Source organism: Anabrus simplex, chromosome 6, assembly GCF_040414725.1.
Source record: "Anabrus simplex isolate iqAnaSimp1 chromosome 6, ASM4041472v1, whole genome shotgun sequence".
NCBI classification, from domain to species: domain Eukaryota; kingdom Metazoa; phylum Arthropoda; class Insecta; order Orthoptera; family Tettigoniidae; genus Anabrus; species Anabrus simplex.
Window position 1 is genome coordinate 115220011 of NC_090270.1, and position 22138 is coordinate 115242148.

General features: G+C 38.4%; 1 protein-coding gene across 1 annotated transcript in view; it reads left to right on the forward strand.

Moving 5' to 3' along the window:
* Positions 1-22138, forward strand: part of LOC136875886 (uncharacterized) — a 637093-nt gene that overhangs the window by 514158 nt on the left and 100797 nt on the right. The window contains exons 3-5 of the mRNA XM_067149506.2: positions 3870-4143; positions 16532-16605; positions 17988-18203. Of these exons, the coding sequence (XP_067005607.2) occupies positions 3870-4143; positions 16532-16605; positions 17988-18203 (564 nt within the window). The remainder of the gene's footprint in view (positions 1-3869; positions 4144-16531; positions 16606-17987; positions 18204-22138) is intronic.

Below are 22138 nucleotides of genomic sequence, written 5' to 3' on the forward strand. Positions count from 1 at the left end.
TTAGTCAACGTGCGCTTCTTTCAGTGAACACATTTTTCAATTCTTCACACACTGAAATGATTTTTCTGAAATTTTGTAAAGGATAAGTGTTATTGCTATGTTGTGGCAGCGTTTTAAAGAGGGAATGCAATATTGAAACTTCACCACAATTCCAGGCTGCATAACAGGAATGCCGCCCTCGCCCTTAAACCATAAGGGCATGAAGTTACTTCAGGAAATCATGCACGTTCTGGTTGAAGATTATACACATCAATGAGACTTCCGATAGACTTACGCGGAGCATACCGTGCTTAATGATACCTGTTGGTTATTGCGTCTCCATTCACGTTAATCAAACATTTTAAAAATTCTGATGACGAACCAAATGAATGAGCAAACGGATGAGCACATTTCTTATTTTATTTTTCTGCTGAATTGGATAGTTTGTCGAAAAAAGCATTAACGTTGTTGTCGTTATCTTTGAATAGAAACGTAGCGATAGCTACATCTGGTTCAGCTCCTTGGATGAATGGTCAGCGTATCGGTCTTCGGTTTAGAGGGTTCTGGGTTCAATCCCCTGTCGGGGCGTTGATTTTAGCCCGGGTTCATCGTAATCTGCAGCTCTTCGAGCTGAACAGCAGTCGCGTGGTGGGCCCACAAGGTCTGTAGCGCCATGGGGTTTGTTTTGTTCATGTACGCACATCACATTGACAACCACCACAGAAACACGCAATAGTGAATACATTAAAAAAAAAACGGGGGTTAAGGATATCCCTCAGAATACAAATCCATCTTGTAACTAGCATACTACCAGTCAGGAAAGAAGAGGAGGACAAGAACAAGAACAACCACCAATGTAAAAACCAAAAGTAAGAATCAAATGTAAATATCCCCAAAATTGTAAAATACTGTAAAGTACTGTATATACTGAAAGATCAATAAATACTTAGCCGAGAGGTCGAGACCCCCTCCCAACTCCTTCACCAATACAAAGCTCCGTCCCTCTTTTCCAACTCCAGCAATCCTCCAAACCCGCCGAATCTCCTGGCCAGAGAGAAGGCGTTACCTTCTAGGTCCTTGGTCCCTGCAGAGAACTCACTTGCCCCCAAACACTGATTGGCTGTACACTAACCTCTCGGACGCTGATTGACTGTTCACTAGGTCTTGAACACGTTGATTGGCCAAAATTGCACGCGGTGCCCTAATTGCTCACAGCCTCTGGTTCAGCTTTGGCCTAGTATAACTACTTCGGTCGGTTGACAAAGCCTTTAGTGTCCATCCTTCGAGACCGTGAACCAGCACCGGTAACACATAACACTTCACGACACGCTAAATAGTTTCGAATCTTTGGTCACGGTTACACTCAAGATGTTTTAATGTCAGAAACACACTTCTTACAATACCGATTCCGGTTTTGATTTCTACATACATATCCCCCTGTGAGTAGGGGTGGTAGAATACATACACGGTATCCCCTGCCTGTTGTAAAATGTGATTAAACGGGGTCTCAGGGGTTTTCATTTTGGGAGCAGAGATTGGCAACCGCGGGTCTCCTACCTAGCTTGGCGTTGCTTCCACTACATATGTCAGGCTCCTCGCCTTCATCTTTCCTGTCCGACCTCCCTAGGTCCGCTCTTGTTCTTTACCGACCCCGATGGTATTAGGTTGTGAGGCCTTGGGAGTCCCTCATTTTCATGCCCTTCGTGGCCCTTCCCTTTCTTTTGCCGATACTTCATTCTTGGAAGTGTCGGACCTCTTCCATGCTCCTTGAAATTATTGTTGACAGAGGTCTGTTACCCAGTTGTACTTCCTCTTAAATCAATAATCACCACCACCACCAATTCTACATCCAGATTCCATTGTGTTAAGCAGCGTCGTAGGTCGTAGGTAGGGCCTACTTGAATTTTCACACACTTGCAATGGACTTTCGCCCAGTATAACAGCGTTAGCGATTTTTTGTTTGCTGATTAATGGTTACCATGAAGTATAATAATAATAATAATAATAATAATAATAATAATAATAATAATAATAATAATAATAATAATAATAATATTTATTATTATTATTATTTGAATAATCAACCGATAAAGTGCTGGTTTTCCAGGCAATCATGTTGAAATAAACCCATTATTTTAATTTTTATATATTGTTATTACATGTATTATTATTATTATTATTATTATTATTATTATTATTATTATTATTATTATTATTATTATTATATTTAAAAAAACCAAAGTGTATAGTCCGCCTATATCCTACGTTCTATTTTAATGAAAACTCGCGGTTTATTCTAGAACAACTAAGTTACAAAATGTTGATGCAAAAATGTCTGAATATCTGTACACGTCTGTATGAAGCTATACCATGATCTTACTTTACATTTGGATTGTCTGATGATTTTCTCCGCTTATAGAGGAAGAAATACTTGTAATTTGCCGATCTATTGATTTTTCGTATTTGAAGACACAGGTAATTAAAGCCTCTATTTGTATTTCCTGATTGCTGTAGTATCTTCATTGTTACTGGAAGGGAACCAGAACGCATTGTAGGCTTACATTTTTTGTATTTTCATATTCGCATCCAACTTGAATAATCAACCGATAAAGTGCTGGTTTTCCAGGCAATCATGTTGAAATAAACCCATTATTTTAATTTTTTGTACCGGACGAGTTGGCCGTGTGGTTAGGGACGCGCAGCTGTGAGCTTGCATCCGGGGATAGTGGGTTCGAACCCCACTGTGGACAGCCCTGGATATGGCTTTCCGTGGTTTCCCATTTTCACACCGGGCAAATGCTGGGTCTGTACTAAGGCTACGGCCACTTCCTTCCCACTCCTAGCGCTTCCCTATCCCATCGTCGCCATAATACCTATTTGTGTCGGTGCGACGTAAAGCAAATTGTAAAGAAAAAAAATTCTTGTTGTGTTTTTATATAGACTTCCATACCAGGCTTTTCCTTTACTACTGCTGTTAGGCCCTACTTTATATTTTCCAGCCTACCTTTGGATCGAGCCACTCAAAACCTATAAGATCCGAGCGAGTTACCTATTCCATTTTGGTCATGTAACTGTTAGCTTGCACTTCGGGAGATGGTGGGTTCGAATCCTACTGTCAGCACTCCGAAGATGTAGTACTTTCGTAGTTGTTGATCGAGGATATACTAAAAAATTACTGTGAACTCTAATGGTGTGTTCATAATAAATTGTTAATATTTAGTGAATATTTGGTTGTGAATTTAGACTTACGCAAGCTGGTTGTTTTGTCATATTTGTTCTTTTCAAAGTACTTTTCTCAGTGTTCTATCATCAATGATCTGATAATTCCTTTCTCTTTTTCATTAGCTGAAAGAAAGGAAAATAATCAAGGTAAGACATTCTGTAGTTAGTTTCCTTTAGAGCTCACTTTAATAATCCTGACTCATTCCTTAGTAAACTGTAGGAGAGTCTTTATTTCGGAGTATCCTCCTTAGCAGTCGGAATAGCGTCCTTTTATTTTCGCTGCATGCAAGAAGCCATTTTTTTCGATTCATCCTCTGATTATAACTGTGTTGATACATTGTCAACAAATCGACCCTTTATAAACTGAAAGCCTGTAATAGCGTTTAATTCCTTAGTTTTCTGTAAAAGCTAGTTTATTTCTTAGTATCTGCCTTAGCGGTCAGAAGAGCTTCCTTTTATTTTCGTTGCACGCCTGAAGTCAGTAGTGTTGATGTACTGTCAGTAAATCGAACATATATAAATGAAAGAATGTAATAGGAACTGTATAGAACATCGTAACAAAAATATTTTGATGTTATTGAAACATGATTTGTAATCTGATTATGTTTCTATATCGACTGCTTCCTATGGACTTTTAGTTTGATGTGACTTACATGTTTTGATTTCAGGAGTTCACGGACAGCACTTCAAGTCACAGCCTCTCGGGAACAGGCGGCTACGTTAATAATGCAGCGTCCACAACGGAGTTTACCATCTTCCCCCCGCTACCTGCCAACATCCAACAGCAGCGCCTCTCCGTGGCGGGTCAGACGCCCGGGGATAGGTCGTCGGTGGTGAGATTCGAACCATTACCGGACATCAAACCTCCACAGCCTATCAGCAGGCGACCGGCGGCCTTTAACAATGCTGTCAGTCACGGCCTATCCGCACAAGACTGGTTCGGTACGTTACATCTATACTAAAATTATAGAGACTGAGTTTGTATGTAGAGTAATCTAATGAACCACTCAACCGATTTCACCCATTCTCTGACCGTTAGAAAGCTAATTTCTTACCAGTCATTGTATGCTATATAGGTACAATAAATTATGCTAGCTTATCAGAGGAGCAGGCAGCTTTAAAAGAGTAAAGTAAGTTTGAAAAATTGTGCGTCTCCTACTCTCAAATGTGAATAAGCTGCCTGAACTGTTGCTTGGTCCTATTAAAATGGAGTTCACTTGGTGTACTATGAATTCAAATGTTTACAAAAATGTTCCTATACATTGTATTTCTAACTCTAGCAGTTTTTCAGGAAAGTATGCCTATCTGTGATTTGGCATACGCTTTTTCCGATAACTAAAGTAACTGGTAAACTGCTTTATTAAAAAGATCGCGTGTATAGTATTTAGATATACATTTCCTAACAAGCGCATTTTTTCGTAACTCTAACGGTTTTCCAAAAAAATGCATTTTTATCTTATTAAAGGAGCATTTCGAGCCAGGACGCTCGCACGCCGAGTGCAGTACAGCTGGATGGTTACGGGTGAAATGAATTGAAATGGCGTATGGCTTTTATTGCCGGGAGTGTTCGAGTGTTCGGCTCGCCAGATGCAGGTCTTTTGATTTGACTCCCGTAGGCGACCTGGGCGTCGTGATGAGGATGAAATGATGATGAAGAAAACACATACACTCAGTCCCCGTGCCAGCGATAACCAGTGATGGTTAAAATTCCCGACCCTGCCGGGAATCGAACCCAGCACGCTAACCATTTAGCCATGGAGCCGGACGAGTTACGAGTGAAAATTGTTGTTATTTGTATCCGTTATTAGTGCAAGTCTAACAATCGTTAGGGCCTATACTTCTTCACTCTGTGAGAGGAAGTGTGAGGAGGAAGGCAGGGACAGTAAAAGGAAATATGAACCAAGTGAAAGGAAATGTACAGTCGCTCAAAAAAAGAATGAACTCATGGCATTGTGTAAGTTTCTCGCAAGTACACTTTTCTAAGAAGCAATTGAACTTACGAAGCCGGACTGAGTGGCTCACATGGTTGAGGCGCTGGCCTTCTGATCCCAACTTGGCAGGTTCGATCCTGGCTCAGTCCGGTGGTATTTGAAGGTGCTCAAATACGCCAGCCTCGTGTCTGTAGTTTTACTGACACGTAAAAGAAATCCCGGCCAGCTCCACGGTGTAGGGGTAGCGTGCCTGCCTCTTACCCGGAGGTCGCGGGTTCGATTCCCGGACAGGTCAGGGATTTTTACCTGCACATGAGGGCTGGTTCGAGGTCCACTCAGCTTACGTGAGCTATTGAGGAGCTGTCTGACGGTGAGATGGTCCCGGTCTAGAAAGCCAAGAATAACGGCCGAGAGGATTCGTCGTGCTGACCACACACCTCGTAATCTGCAAGCCTTCGGGCTGAGCAGCGGTCGCTTGGTAGGCCATGGCCCCTCGGGGCTGTTGCGCCATGGGGTTTGGAAAATAACTCCCGCGGGATTAAATTCTGGCACCTCGGCGTCTCCGAAAACCGTAAAAGAAGTTAGTGGGCCGTAAAGCAAATAACATTAAATTATTGAAGTTTTAGATATAATGGTTGTTGTGGTATCCACAGGGTTTCCGTCTACGTGGGAGGTAAATAATATTTTGATAACAATTAAAATTAAGTCTTATGAAATATTAAATGCGAGGAACATACGATACCATGAGATCATTTTTTTGAGCGACTGTACGCTGGTTACGGCCATTAGACGCATAGAGGCCGAGGAGAGAGATGTAATTTGATAGAGAGGGTGAGCAGGTGTGAGATGACCAGAACCCCTAACTTCGCCACGGACAATAAAGGCTTTGTCTAATCTAATCTAATCTAATCTAATCTAATCTGAGATAATTTTTTATTGGACCGTTCAGTATTGTGACGAATAGTGTCCAAATCTAATTTATTACTTTTATTATCATTAACTCATTTTTCTTCTTCTCCTACCTGGCCTTTTCCCAGTTATCTGGGTCGGCACTTCGTTTGGATTTAGCCCAGTTTTACGGGTGAATGCCTTTCCTGACGCCAACCCTATGCAGAGGGATGTATCCATTATTGCGTGTTTCTAGGGTCGTTGGTATTGCGACGTGCTGTATGTAGGTGTGTATTTAGACAAACACAAACAGAGGAACTAGAGGAATTACCCATACGCAATTAAAAATCCCCGACCCAGCCGGGAATCGAACCCGGGGCCTTCCTGACCGAAGACCAGTACGCTACGATTCAGCCAAGGAGCTGGGCATCTGCTAGTTCTTTAATTGCAGTAGTCAGTACTCTGTTAGCATTTTTGTTCATCTTGAAAAATACAGGTGGGGACAGGTGAAGGACTGCCCGCTGGGGTTTCGTAACGACGTCACCCTGTGCAAGTCTGACTTAGTAGGCGAAATGAAAGACATATTAGATAATCAAATTTCATTTAAAAGTGGCCGATCTTCACTACAGTAAGCGAGAAGTGGCTTCGTGGTGGGCAGTTGTCACGTCAATAAATAAACTAAATAAGTAAATAAATAGCTGCTGCTTCTGTGGATCAGTGGGAGAGTGTCGGCCTCCGGATCCCTAGATACCCGGCAGAGGTACTCAGATTTTTGAAGGGCGGAAAAAAGTCCATTTGACACTCTCATGTCGTACGATGTCGGCGTGTAAAAGATCTCTGGTGACACATTTCGTGTTTACCCGACAAAATTCATTAAATCTCAGCCATAGACGCCATCTAGTGGGCCTAGAGTAAAATGGAACGTCGAAATTGACGAGCAGACAGCCAGATGGCTTCAAATTGAAATGTCTGCACACGGTAGCTGAGGCCATACGATTATTATTATTATTATTATTATTATTATTATTATTATTATTATTAAATAAATCGATGAACTGTCTTTATGGTTATGCGAACTAATTTACCTGGCTGATCGTCTAGCGACACAAATGGCGTATGTTTCGAAACATCCGGTAATTTTCAAAAATTTTCACTCCCTGTAACTCCTGATCTGATTGCCCTCAGTCTTCCGGAGTCAGTGGCATATGCTGAGGGCTACGAAGGTGAAGCCCTAACCTCAAATGAGAATGATGGAAATCTAAAGCACGTTATATTGTAAGCATCCTGGCACATTATTCCATTTACAAAACTTGAACGCCATGATATAAAACGTCGCTCGCATTTCTGAGTACAAGCATTGGAGAAAGATATTGCAGCCCAGGCACTGCGTACATCTCCTCTCCCCTCACCTCGCACGGCTTGCTGTTGATAGCCCAATAGGTGCTGCAGGGACCGGGAGGATAGGTGTGCTAGGCTTCGGTCTGTCAAATTGCCACTGCTAACGAAGGAAAATGAAATGAACTGTTGTATGGCTTTTAGTGCCGGGATATCCCAGGACGGGTTCGGCTCGCCAGGTGCAGGTCTTTCTGTTTGACACCCGTAGGTGACCTGCGCGTTCGTGATGAGGATGAAATGATGATGAAGACAGCACATACACCCAGACCCCGTGCCATTGGAATTAACCAATTAAGGTTAAAATCCCCGACCCGGCCGGGAATCGAACCCGGGACCCTCTGAACCGAAGGCCAGTACACTGACCATTCAGCCAATGAGTCGGATGCTAACGAAGGAGCGATAGCTCAAAGGCTCGAAGTTCTCCGGAAGTTTCCGAATTGACACATGCGTTTCTCATCTATATATATAAAATAGCTTGTCCTGACTGACTGACTGACTGACTGCTGACTGACTGACTGACTGATTCATCACCGCCGAGCCAAAACTACTGGACATAATGAAATGAAATTTTGGAGATACATTCACATTAAGATGTAGGTGCTCGCCAAGAGAGAATTTTTGGATATTCCTTTGCTAAGGGGGTGAAAAGGGGGGAGAATTTTTAAAAACAGTGCATCTATATCTCAAAACTTTTAAAGTTTACAGATGTAAAAATAGGTATTTAGAATCTTCATTAAAAATAAAGAAACACGTATTTTTTTGTTTTCGGAAAATCCCAATCGGAGGGGTGAAAAGGGGTGAAAAAGTGATTGAATGCCTTTAATCCGGATACTTATATCTCAGAAACTGAAGATATTACAGACTTGTAAATTGGTACTTTTGATCTCTTTTAAAAATAAAGAAACACGTATTTTTTGTTTTTGGAAAATCCAATTAATGGGGGTGAAAAGGGGGGTGAATTTTGAAAATGAGTATCCTGAGTTTACAGGGTGGAAAAGGGTGAAATTGGGTTGAATGATTTTAATGAGGCTACTTATATTTCAGAACCAGAAAATTGGTGTTTGGGATCTCCTTTAAAAATAAAGAAACTCGTATTTTTTGTTTTTGGAAAATCCAATTAATGGGGTGGGGGGTGAAAAAGGGATGAAATTTAAAATGAATGTATCTATACCTCAAAACTCTCCTTCCGGATTTGATCCATACTAAAAATGCTTATAGGAAATGATGGCAAAGATTTAGGGACCGAACTGACCGCGTGGAATACCTGGACCTACCTCGGGAGTACGAAATCGATCGCTGGAAAAAAAGATTGAAAAATGTGAGGAACTTTGCCGTAATCTCTCAGAAAACGAGTCATATCGCGAATTTTGGCGGATTCTCTCAGAAAACGAGTCAGTTCGCGAATTTTGGCGGATTATATATAAAACAATATGCATTCAATTATAAATTTCAGTATAATACCGTAGCGAAGCACGGGTATCTTGCTAGTCATATATATTTCCTCACCTTATACTTCTGACTTAATTATACAGGTAACAGAGTGCTAGTATTTCATTCCCTTTTGCTTCTACATCCTTGTAGAATGACACTGCAGGCTACTATTATAGAAGTAATATTGTTTTCTTTCATAGGTTGATCTGTTAAAATGAAATGCAGCCTTTCAAGTTTAGTGTTCTCTTTGGTTGGTTGGAATCGAACCTGTGATCGTGGGTCGGACACCACCACTGATCTCCCAAGGAAGCTAATAAACCAGTGAACGATGGGTATGACTGCTGGTAATTCAGGGAGTGGCCCCCCTGCCTATGTGAGTCCCAGAGCACACTAACCTGGTGTGTATCATCTGGTAAGGGTCCCAGCTCAGGGTTACATTGAAGACCTCAACGGCATTGAAGGCGGAGATGAAGATCATTGGTATGGCAGAACTTGCGGAAGAGGCATCCTTGCTTTTTGCGATAGTAATAGAAAGCATTCACGAAGATAGTCAACAGCTTCGGCAGCGGATGAGGAATTTGGATCCCAACGGTAAAGAAGGTGGAAGAACTATCTTTGAAATGTAAATCCACACGTCTGATCCCTCATCGGGCGGTGTTGTGATCAGCGTCTGTATCCAGGTCAGGGTCGGCTATTTAAGCATGCTCCAGGTCTTGCCAATCTGGTTCTAATTTTTGTGGGACCTATGGGTTCCACCCTCACGTGAAAGGATTCACGCAATCTACCATGATGGTAAAATGCATATCGGAAGCTACGCCAGCCGATAAAATCTTGGGCCAGTTAGAGTCTGGTCTTAACAGGGCATTGGATTCTGGGGGCCCTGCATCATCATGTTGCGATCAGTTGGAGGATCCCTCACCCCACAAGATCAGGACCAAGAAAAAAACACTTCTTTGGTACAATGAATGTCAATACCCTCCTAAGAGTCGGTACACAGATGAAACTTATCAAAGAACTGGAGAGATATCAGATCAAGCTACTCGCTGTACAGGAAACAAGATTCCCATCAAATGAAGTATCTATGACGGGCAAGCAAGATAATAAAGGGACAACCAGGAGTCAGGGAATATAAAATGGGTAATAAAAGAAAATCACCTTCAATTCTTGGAACAGCATTTTTTGTTCACAGTTCAATTATAGATGCAATCATTGATTTTCGATCACCTTCCCCTAGGCTTTCCATCTTAACCTTGAAGAGTGGAAACAAATCATATGCAATCTGCAATGGGCATGCACCTACTAATGAGGACAATAAGAAAAATCCAGATAAAGTGAAAGAATTTTGGTCTCTCCTGGAAAAAGAGTTATTGGAAACTCCAGAACATATGATTAAAATATTAATGGGTGATTTTAATGCTCAAGTTGGCAAGGAAAGAAAATACAAGAAAATAGTTGGCAGTAATCCTGGGCATATAAGAACCAATAGAAATGGGGAAAGGCTTATTGAAGTGTGTGAAGCATTCAACCTCAAGTTAATGTCCACCCAATTCAAGAAAGAAAGGAAGAAATTAATGAGATGGGGTTCATCAAATCCCATGTTAGGGGAGTTCCAAATGGACCATGTAGCCACATCGAGCCCGGCAGAGATTTTGAACGTTAGAGTGCAAAAACGTGCAAACATAGATTCCGACCACTACCTTGTTAGAGTCAAGATAAGGTTTATTCCAAAGTCCTTCAAGAGACCTTCACCCAAAATCAAGAAATATCGAACTGTGAACTCAAGATAAACCAAGAGATTGTCGAGAACTATCAACCATAGCTTGAGATCTTGGAATCTTCGAATTGGGATGAAATGTCAAGGAGGATTCAAGAAGCAGCTGAAAAGACTATAATGATTGCCAAAAAGAAGAAACATCCATGGTGGAATGACGATTGTGAAGTAGCCTTATGGGATGGGTCTAAAGCATGGAATAAATGGTGTACTAATCACAGGAATTTCAAAGATTTCAAGGAACAACGGAAACACACAGCAAAAATTCTTCGAAATACGAAAAGAAAGTACAAGAAAGAACAGCTGCGCAACGTAGAAGAAAATCAATCAAACAATTCTCCCCTGGTAATCTATGTTTTAAAAATGTACAAGGGAAACTCATTATTGGTGACAAGAAGAATTGCGAGTATCTAGCCAACTATTTCCAGAATCTTCTGAACTGTGAACCTCCTGAAGATGGATTGCTGTTTGGAGAGCCTCAGTTCAGGTTGAAGGATTCATTACCACCAAATAAGGAAAAAATTAGGGACATCATTAAGCAGTTAAAAAACAACAAAGCTCCTGGAAAAGATTCAATTACTGCAGAGTTATTCAAATTTGCAGGTGAAAATATAGTGAAAAATCTAGAGGAATTATTCGCTTTTATTTAGGAAAAAGAAGAAATACCAAGTGATTGGAAGAATGCACTCATTCATCCTTTACACAAAAAAGGGGACCAAACTACCGTCAATAACTACAGAGGTATCTCCCTTCTTCCTATAGCATACAAAATCCTATCCAAAGCATTGCAGCGGAGGCTTGAAACACATCTAGATAAACAAATTGGTGAATACCAGGCCGGGTTCAGGAAAGGGCGTTCAATGTGCTGAGCAGATTTATATTCTAAAATCACTTATAAAAATAAGATCAATGAGAAATCAGAAGAGGACAATCATAACCTTCATTGATTTCAAAAAGGCATATGATTCTATAGATTGTGGAGTCCTCGTGAACGTTCTGCAGGAGTTTGGAGTGGATGAGAAATCTCTGGCCATAATTCGATGATCTCTTACAAACACCTTTTTTCAAGTCAAATTTATGGGCGAACTCTCAAATCCATTTGAGATAAAAACGGGTTTGAGGCAAGGAGACAGCCTTTCTCCACTACTCTTTAATTGCATTTTAGAAAAAGTTATCAGAGAATGGAGGTTGAGAATGACTGAAAATGGAATGAAGAATGGGATAAAGATAGGTTGTGGAAAAAATGCGATGATGTTGGACTGCATTGCCTTCGCAGACAACATCGTTCCTATTACAGACAACTGTCAAACAGCCAAAAACAAGTTGAAGAACTACAAAATGTTGCAGTCAAAACAGGGTTAAGAATCTCTTTCGAAAAAAAAAAAAAAAAAAACAGCATTCATGGATTCTATAAAAAATAAAAAAATTAAAAAAAATAATAAAAAAAAGGCGACACGGACAGACTTGTTACACTGTATGGGGATATTCAGTGTGTGCAAAAATTTAAATACTCACCCCCCAATGGAGATGAAAAGGAGGGATTAAAGGAGAGGGTGAGAAGGATGGAGTTGGCATTCAGACTATGTCATGACGCCTATAAGTCCAAGTCCCTCTCAATTCAGGCCAAGTTAAAACATTACTGCACAGTGTCTTTATGGAGCAAAAACCTTGACAAGGATGGCTGACCCAGTTGTTGAAAAAAGAGAAAGAAGATTCTTACGAAAAATCTTAGGCCCAAGAAAGTCGACGAGTGACCTAAACACATTTCGGTTAAGATCGAATTTGGAGCTGTACAAGACAGTAGAAAGAATCACGACTGTGATGAGGAAAAGGAGACTGACGTTTTATGGGCATATCAAAAGAATGAACCCTGAGAGATTGGCCAACAGAATACTTCTTCTGCAGGAAAAGTGGAAAAAAACCCACCCAGGATGGCTTACACAGGTGCACAAACTTGGCAGAAATAGGTATCAAGGAGGATATGAAAGAAAGGACATCATATAGGAAGAAGGTTGCGGGAATGAGGGATGCATCTGAAGAACAACATGCGAAGCCAAGGAACATCTCGGTGGAAGAACGAGCAAGAAGAAGTCAAAGACTCAAGAATCTTTGGCAAGAGTGTAAAGAGAACGGTATCAGTCTGCGTGATAGAAGGAAGATTGTGTAAACGTGGTCCACAGGTTTCGATCTCAGAATATCGAATATATCATGTACAGCTTGCCAGAAACAACCTGTGATGATTTTCGTAACGCCAACTTTCTGTTCATGCAGGCTTGCAGAGTAGAGCATCCCGCCAAAATGCGGAGATCAGTAACCGAAAGGTACCTATACTAATGATCCAGTGTTTTTTTTTTTTTTTTTATCTAAAAATGGTGGTTTCTGTCCTATCTAAGATCACTGGATTCTTGAAGAGGGGGAAAATCATAGGTCACCATGTCATTCATTTTGACTTGTAGAATACAGTGGGAGTTAATGGGTTCAAAACATGAGGGAGACCGGTACATAATGAGGGATATTAACTAACCAGATGAGATGCATAAGATGGAAAGCACAATACTTGAAAGTTTGAGTCTTAACATTCTTTGAGAGTATGAAATTAAGTTCAGTACTCCCGACACATGTTGTGCAAATCTGATTTGCTGCTGTGCAAAGAAAATAATTCTCTAGACCTGTAAGATGTATTTTTATGTATTTATACATCTGATGTGTATGTGGTAGAATTGGCATCTTTCGAGAGATTGATATTTCTTACCTGGATTAAACTCATAATGTTTGGTGGAAATGACAGCAATTTAGATGGCACTTATGAGGCAGGTAAAATTTAGCTGCAAACTTTCAGGGGTTTACCACATAACTGTCAGTAAAAGTAGCAAAGGTTGGATGAGTTAAGCATTAGTTAAACCTGTAAAATAATTTGATTAATATAATCTAAAAGCACAGATCTCATATGTTTTTCATCAGTTATTCCGTCGTACAAAGCATGTTGAAAAGTCTAGCAATTCGAAAATTATTTCAAAAGATACAATAAAATTACAGGTGAACCTCATTTTTCATGACCTGTTGCATAATATTTTTGATTAGATACCCATCTTCTAGATTCAGAGTTGCAGGATAATCTCATTACATGTAATAGGAATTCAGTTGTATTTTAAGCAGGGGAGATCCATGCAAGTTAAGGAACTTCTTTCAAGGACAGGATTCTTGCTGACTGATGTGTCTAAAAATTGAGTTCAGTTGAAAGTATAGTCTTTTTTTCATTCATGGTTGACAAACAGTAGAATAAGAAACCAAATACTTCAGAAGTTAATTGGCGTGGTTCAGAGGAAACCCCCTTGTAATTCCAGTCGGTGCCATTTAAGATTACCATTATTTACAGTATCAAAAAGTAAGGCAGATACCTATTAGATGTTCATTGGACTAATATTAGCTACAATGTTGGAAATGCAAATTATGATAGGGATGTGAAATTTGGCAAGGAAATAATGGTAATGAAACTGTGTAAGTTATTTGAATATGTATGTAATATGGCAATGCATTCATAATGCTTAGGTAAAGGAGTATATACCTCAATACATACATAAATTTATTGGGTTTAACCACCATGCACTTCAAAGCATGTGTAGATTCGTGCCTGTCTGAGCAAAGTTGATAAAGATTGCAACTACTTCATTGTTGTTGTTCCAAAATAATTTTAATTAGAATTTCTCAGAATATTTGTTTTAAAAATAGAATGAAGTTAAAAATGTTTAAAAATAAAATCTGAAAATTGAATTCATTTAGCCAGGCTGAGTGGCTCAGATGGTGGAGCACTAGCTTTCCGAGACTAAGGAGTGGGATTAATCCTGGCTCAGACTGGTGGTATTTGAAGGTGATCTAATACTACTCTAGCCTCATGTCAGTAGATTTAGTGGCATGTTATGGAACTCCTCTGAGTCAAATTTTTGGTACCTCAGAATCTCGAAAAGTATTATAAACGTAATTAATGGGACGTAAAGCCAATGGCGTTGTTGTTCATTAAACATTGTGATTACTCTGGGCAAGATGATGATGTATGTATCTAGTGTCAACCGAATCCTAACTCATCTCTGTAGGACAACATTTGACATAGGTTTCTGAAGTAACTGAATTCTCTGTAGGTCATCAGTAGAACCTGGATTATATGTAATTACATATTCTGTTGCCATATATATAGCTACAAGAAAAGCTAAAATGTCTGCGAATCACACTAAAAGGATCATTATTCCAGGAGTTTAAAGTTACATATTGGGCCGATGACCTTCGATATTAGGCCTCTTTAAACAACAAGCAAAGTTACATATTTTTACGTATTTTGATGCATAATAAATATTTTGATAAATATTATATATTTTAAATATTTTGAAGGATGTAGCACATTTGAAAGTAAACAAGATTCCTTTTTTACTAATTTTACATCGATTTAAGTTTTTTAATTAAACACTTGAAAACAGTTTTAAAAACCTGTACGTCTTTAGCATCTAAAAATAATTTAATACGGTAATTTAAAGTGAGGTATTCTGTCAAAGAATCACACCCCTTAGCTATGTTGATGGTGCAAGTCTTACGTGTCTCGAGCTGTGTCTATCAATCGTGTCTTGCACAAACTTTGTCACATTGTTCTCCTCTCAGATTTCTTTTGTGATCCCTTCGCCAGTCCTCGGTTTAATGTCATATGTCAAAAGCGCCCTTTCTCTTTCTTTCTTTCTTTCTTTCTTTCTTTCTTTCTTTCTTTCTTCTTCGGTTATTGCCCATGATTCACTTTCATAAAGGGCTACACTCCATACAAAAGTCTTCAGAAACATTTTTCTAATAAGCATATTTGTGTTTAATGATATAAAATTTCTTCTCTCGTAATAAGGACCTTCCTTGCTTGAGCAAGTCTAAATTACATATTTCTTTGCTGGGCAATTTGAAATACGCGCCAGTGACTTCATATGAAGTTGAAAGGTCTTTTTCTGTATATATACACGAGTAAGAACATCCTAACAGACCGGGCGAGTTGGCCGTGCGCGTAGAGGCGCGCGGCTGTGAGCTTGCATCCGGGAGATAGTAGGTTCGAATCCCACTATCGGCAGCCCTGAAGATGGTTTTCCGTGGTTTCCCATTTTCACACCAGGCAAATGCTGGGGCTGTACCTTAATTAAGGCCACGGCCGCTTCCTTCCAACTCCTAGGCCATTCCTATCACATCGTCGCCATAAGACCTATCTGTGTCGGTGCGACGTAAAACCCCTAGCAAAAAAAAACATCCTAACAGACAGACGGCATTCGATGGCCGCAGAAAATTTGGAAAAATATTTAGTTATTAATTGTCTCTCCAGATGGAAATTAGAGGTTGAATAACCTCTGCAGTTTTAACTTTTTATGGTTTTGTTTCCTTTTCTATGTACAAGAATACATCAAATAAAGCTTAAATATTAAGTTACATATTTTTTATTTATTACATATTTAACTACATATTTTGTCAATTTTAGCTACATATTTATGTACATATTTCTCATTTTTATATTACATATATAATCCGGGCTCTAGTTATCAGTTTGAGTCTTACCATGGGTGTTATGTGTAAATTTGAGTAGATTTTCAAATATAAGTGTTGTCTGATTGATTTATAGGAGGGCTTTTATATGGACCTAATATATAGAATGGTTTATGATATGTGGTGTTATATCTTAAAATTCTCCATTTTGAATGCTAGCTTTATTTTACTAGATTTGACTTGTCTTTTTCTACATTATTAGTTGTATCAAAACAGTTGTATGAATTATCACAGAATTCTGTTGGTTCCGTTCTGTGTGAAATGGCTTACTATCAGTATTTCACTGTTTGCCAATCCATAAATGATTCATGTGGGCTGTAAGAAACTTAATTTCATACTTCTGATATTCTCTTTTCAGAGGATCCTCATGCAAACTTCCCAAGACATCAACTTAAGTACCTCAGGGAGCTGGGTCGAGGCTGGTTTGGACGAGTAAGTGTTGTTGTTGTTGTTTATTATTATTATTATTATTATTATTATTATTATTATTATTATTATTATTATTATTATTATTATTATTATTATTATTATTATTATTATTATTATTGCTGTACCTCATCATATCTGTACGTTTATGTTCATTTACTACAAATACAAAGCAAAGAAGACTCAAATACATATGTTGTCAGAGAAGAAATTTCACATTGTAGTAAAAACTAATCCAAGTTGATTATTTATAGCTCAAAATGATCGTCTGATTTTTACGGCAGTGTAATACGAAAATAAGCTTAAATATTAAGCATGTTAACTACAATTCATTCATACATAGTTAGTATTCAGTCAATCACCACTGATCTGCATTTAAGGTTGTCACATGCATGACAGATTCAAGTCTTATGATTTGATTTAGAGAATACATTAACTTATTCTGTGTGATCATTTGTATTTCCTTATAGATGTGTTGTGATGTAGAATGTGTTTGATCATTTCATTCTAGTACTGGGTCATAGAAGTGTACTCTAATTTCCTTTAGTAATTTTAAAACTATAAAAGCTAGCTTACTTGAAGAGGAAGGTCTAAAGAGTTTACCCAATGTAGCTTTCAAGGTCTAGCTGAAACAAGTAGGGTCACTGAATTCAAGAGGATTTTCCAGGATAAAGCTATCATTAACTGGTATCTGCATCACTGCTAGGCACAATTTAATCCGTCAGGATCTGCACCATCTTCATTAGCTGAATCTGCATTTATTTACCGTCTTTCATCTTCTGGTAGTCTTACAGAAATATTGAATTCATAGTGTGGAACGATTGGCTCCTTCAAGCTCATCTAGAATTTCTGCCATCGTCAGCTGTTTTATTCTGCTATGAAATACAGAATAATTAGTCAATTATAAGCTTATATGGGTGTGTACTATCATTATTCAGCAAAAGCATAAACGAAGCATAGTTCTTGGTAAACTGCCCAGTGGATTGTTTTCAACCCACACAATATGCTATTTGGAGATTCTAAGCATGGTACACAACTAACAGATCTTTTATCTATGCTATTCAAGTTTTAACTATCAAATATTAAAAATTCAGAAATGTTAGCTTGCAGTACAAGTAGTTTTATTTATGTTCTTCTTCCTAGTGCAGACAGCTGACAATCCACCTTTCTTGTATGAACTCCAACTGAAAAATGATAGCAACAATTAAACAAACTCCCACATAATTATCATGAAAAACATTTCAAGGTTCATTGAAACAATCTGGTTATAGCTGACAAGGTAACAGTTTAATGTAAGACAGCAAAATTTGGTGTCATAATCAACCCACCTGGGTATAAATTGGTTAAATAAGCTGTAGTAAAGTGTGACTGTGGTATTATGTTCACAGGCTGTGGAAGGTGAAGCTCAAGGGATTGTACCTGGTGAGAAGACAAGTAAAGTGGTGGTGAAGATCCTTCATGAAGATGCTACAGCCACTGACCACATGTACTTTCTGCATGAGGTGAAACCTTATCGGGACCTGAAACACCCCAATATTCTCAAGTTGCTGGGACGTTGTTTAGAAACGGATCCCTTTTTGGTGCTTCTTGAGGCTTGTCCTAGTGTAAGTACTTACATTTTTTTAGTTGATGTTAATGAATAATTCCAGCCTCTTTAGCTGTGTGTTCACACACATCATTTGAGAAAGAAACTAATAGCTATGACAGACACTGACAGCCATCTTTTTTACATATCTTCACTAGATGTCACCACTGTTGTTTCTAAGTGCCACCTAGTGGATTGATGAATGTCATTTCTCCTGTACATAGTTCACTCGTATGTTGTTATAGTCCTTTATTGCAAATCGTAGAGCACTCTTAGTGATTATGTCCCCAATATATCATAGTGACCCACATTGGATTGTTTTTAAGACACTGTAGAGCAAACTCACAGAATTATGCTGATCAGGTGTGGATATTTCACTTATGTCCTTCACGGTATTTTACGAGTGCCTGGCTGACTTTGTCTAACTCCGTTGGCTTACCAATTTTTTTTGTTGACTAACATGCCAAAGAATCTATCAATTCTTTTTCATGGAAAATTCATTTAATACCTATATTAAAATGTGGCACGCTTAATGTTGTTAATTATTTCTTCTAAGAGTGTGACTGTAATTGTTGTTGTAACCTTAAGAGCCAGCAGATATAGAGAAAAGTTGTCGCTCAGTATCTTCCTAAATACGCTTCTTCCTATCTCTCTATATATGACTTGGTAATAATTTGAACAAGAGAACTATATTCCAAGTATATGAGTTTTCAGAGCTTTTGATGAGACTGGTGCTTCTCTTCCATAGATCCATAAATTTCAGCAAGAGTTAAGGGTTTTGTATTACAAGGCCCAGTTGCCATGACAACATTCAATGGACACCATACAATGGATGACATTTGGTTGGAAAGGCATTGATAACAATTGCAATCAAGTGCTTAGGCCATGTAGAGGATAGTGGATGGCACATAGGAAAAAAAAAGTTGGAGAGAAGAATATTGGAGTGGGAAGGTTGCAATAATGCCTACCTCAAATGGGAGAAAAAGATGTGTTCAAGGTGTCAATATACATACATTGAAAGAAGTTCCATATAAAAGTTTTACAACATCATTAAAATATTCTATGGTACCAGACCACAAATAAAGGGTAACAATTTGTTTTTTATTACATGGAATACTCTCCTTTAAAAAAAGGCTTAATAACCCAATAAAGTTAAAATTCGGTAAAATGATTTTTTAACCTGTTTATTGTAACAGTATAATAGAAAATTGTAGAGAAGACTAGAACATAAGCAAAATCTCGTAAATATCACCAAAATCGATTGGTTCCTATATACCACTAGAGAATAATAGAAAAGGTGTGTACAAGTGTTTTCCAGAGAAGAAACCAAAGAAAGGCAGAAAAGCCCTGAGCTCCTGGACATGCAAGAAATAAATAGGGAATAAAGGCCAGGCAAGAACACTATTAAAAAAAAAAAAAGGGAAAGGAAATGTTCTTTCATAGCCAAAGTCCTTTCAAGTACTGCAAGAGAGTAGATTAATAAGCTCAAGAATTTAAAAGTTCACACATAATTTCAAACAGGGTAATTAATACAATTAATTAATTAATTATAAACCTTTCACTAAGATAGAATAAATTGTCTTGAAAAGTAGGTACTAAATGTCCCACAATAGAGAAATTAGCCCAGTGATAATAGAAAGATAATTGGCCAAGAACTAGAAGGACATGGGGCAATAACATTTAGGAGACTTAGATAACTATAAAATTAAGTCTCATGTACCAAATAGCACCCATCTGTACCCATAGCAAACAAGCTGGTAAGGGAAGGAAGGATAAGGGCAAGTTGGAAAAAAGCAGCCAGTGTAAAAAAAAAAAGTATTCTTGAAGGAGCAGTTAGTGTTGTTTTTAACTCATTCCTTCCTCCTGCCTTGGTATGGTGATGAGAAGTTGGAGCATAGATGGTAAGAAAGATTAGCCAAGGAGACTCTTAGCTCCACCCGAGGAGGACTCCACACATAGCGAGCCGATGCCACACCCGAGCTAGATTTTCAGTCCAACTACTCCAAATTTATGCAGACCAAGACGGCATAGAGAGGACGAGAAAGTTTGAGAGCTGAGTGAGGTAAGTAAAGTGAGATTATATGACAAAGTGATGTCACAGTTCCGGTGAGAACAGGCAGGCAGGCAGTTGATGATGGCAGTGAGCGGAGTAGGTAGCGAAGTAAACAAACGTCAAACAGGGAAGGTTGAGTGAACTTGCGTAGAAACTTTATGGAACACCAGAGTGGATTGATGATTTCAGCAGTAGACACAAATAGTGCAGCTGATGACACAAGTTAAGCGGATGTTTTAACAAGCTGTGTTTTTCAAGGCTAGCTGAGAATTAAAAAATAAGTTGTAGTTTAAATTAGTTCTCAGGTGTACTCTTCTGTATTCTGCTTGAAGGAAGTTGGTTTCTGGTTCTTCGTCAGTTTATCATTTAGTATTAAAGTACTTGGTTGTTTGGAAGGGAAAAAACGTATGAATTTAGTATGCCGCAGGTAACAAACATGAAATAGAAAAAAGATGTTACTGATACAAACTAGTTGGATTGATAGTAGGAGAATATCAGTAATGAAGAGAAAATGTTAGGAATGACTTTTTTGAATTAATGTGTTCAGTACAAATGAAAAAAGATACAGGTTGTATCTTGAGAGATAAGAAAAGTTATCCTTTCAGACTTGGAAAATACAGCTGAAAAATTTGCTTATTGGTAATGTTTTTAATATTGTTGGACTGTTTCCTCATTTAAAAATGTAATATTTCTGGATACTTACGGAGCTGTTGACAAAAATTTTGATTTACTCTCTTAAGAGGCAAGCACATCATAATGTTTTGCTTCATCTCTTCACAGCTTCTGTACAGCATTTGCGTATAGAGATAGATGGTGAGAGCAGTTGTAACTTGTTTGTTGTTGTTCAGAGATAGCTATTTGTGGTTTATAGAACCTGATCTTAAGTGAAGGGTTTTAATTCAAAACTTTTCTAGTGACCATTTCCCTCAGTGTGTAAGATAGGGAAGTAGAGTTTTAACATAAATTTGTTTAAAAGTAATATCATTTAACACATTGGGAATTTTTTATAGGAGGAGAATGGACTCAAGGTCTGTAATAGCATGCACTCAATGAAAAATAGTTTCTAAACTTATTTTCTTAATCTGTGAAAAAATATGGCATGTATATGGTGACTCCCTGCACGTGTTTGCTGTCCTTAGTAGCAGCAATTTTATTGACCTCTTTTATTTCTTTACATTTTAGCAGTAGAATTTAAAATTGATATCTTTGGGTTTTTGGCATATGAAAGAGAAAGGCTATAGGGAAATTTTATATTTCATGAGGATTTTCTTCCACTTCCCTAGAAGACAGACTTGACAGACCATGACTGTGATTATTCTAATAATGCCCGAAAGTTTGAAATCAGTTGACCGTTGAATACTTGTTCATTACCAGATGGCACACGTGTTATTATTAGGGGCGTTTTTAATGTTTTAAAATCTGACATTCAGGATTTTATAGCATTTATAAATTAACACCAACAAGACCAAAGTTGATGGCCACTTCCAGAACTCATAACACGCACATTCTTATGACCATTTATGGGGAACCAGTTGAACAAGTGCAGAAGTTTAAGTACCTTCGCAGCTGGATTACTGTGGACTTAGACCCAAATTTAGAGATCCGTATATGAATAGAAATAGCTCGTACTAGCTTTCTGAAAATGAGGAATCTACTGTGTGACAGAATCCTCAGCTTGGAGACATGTCACAACTTAGTCAGAGGCTATGTATATTCATTGTTTCTGTACAGCACTGAAACATGGACTCTGAAATGTAACACCGTTAAGGGCTGATTGTATAAACATAATTGACTGGAGATCAGTTTTAATCTAAGTTCAGAAAATGATCTAATATCAGACTGGTGTCATGTTGTATAACACTGATCTAAGATCAGTTAATCGAAGTTCAGTTTTGATCCCA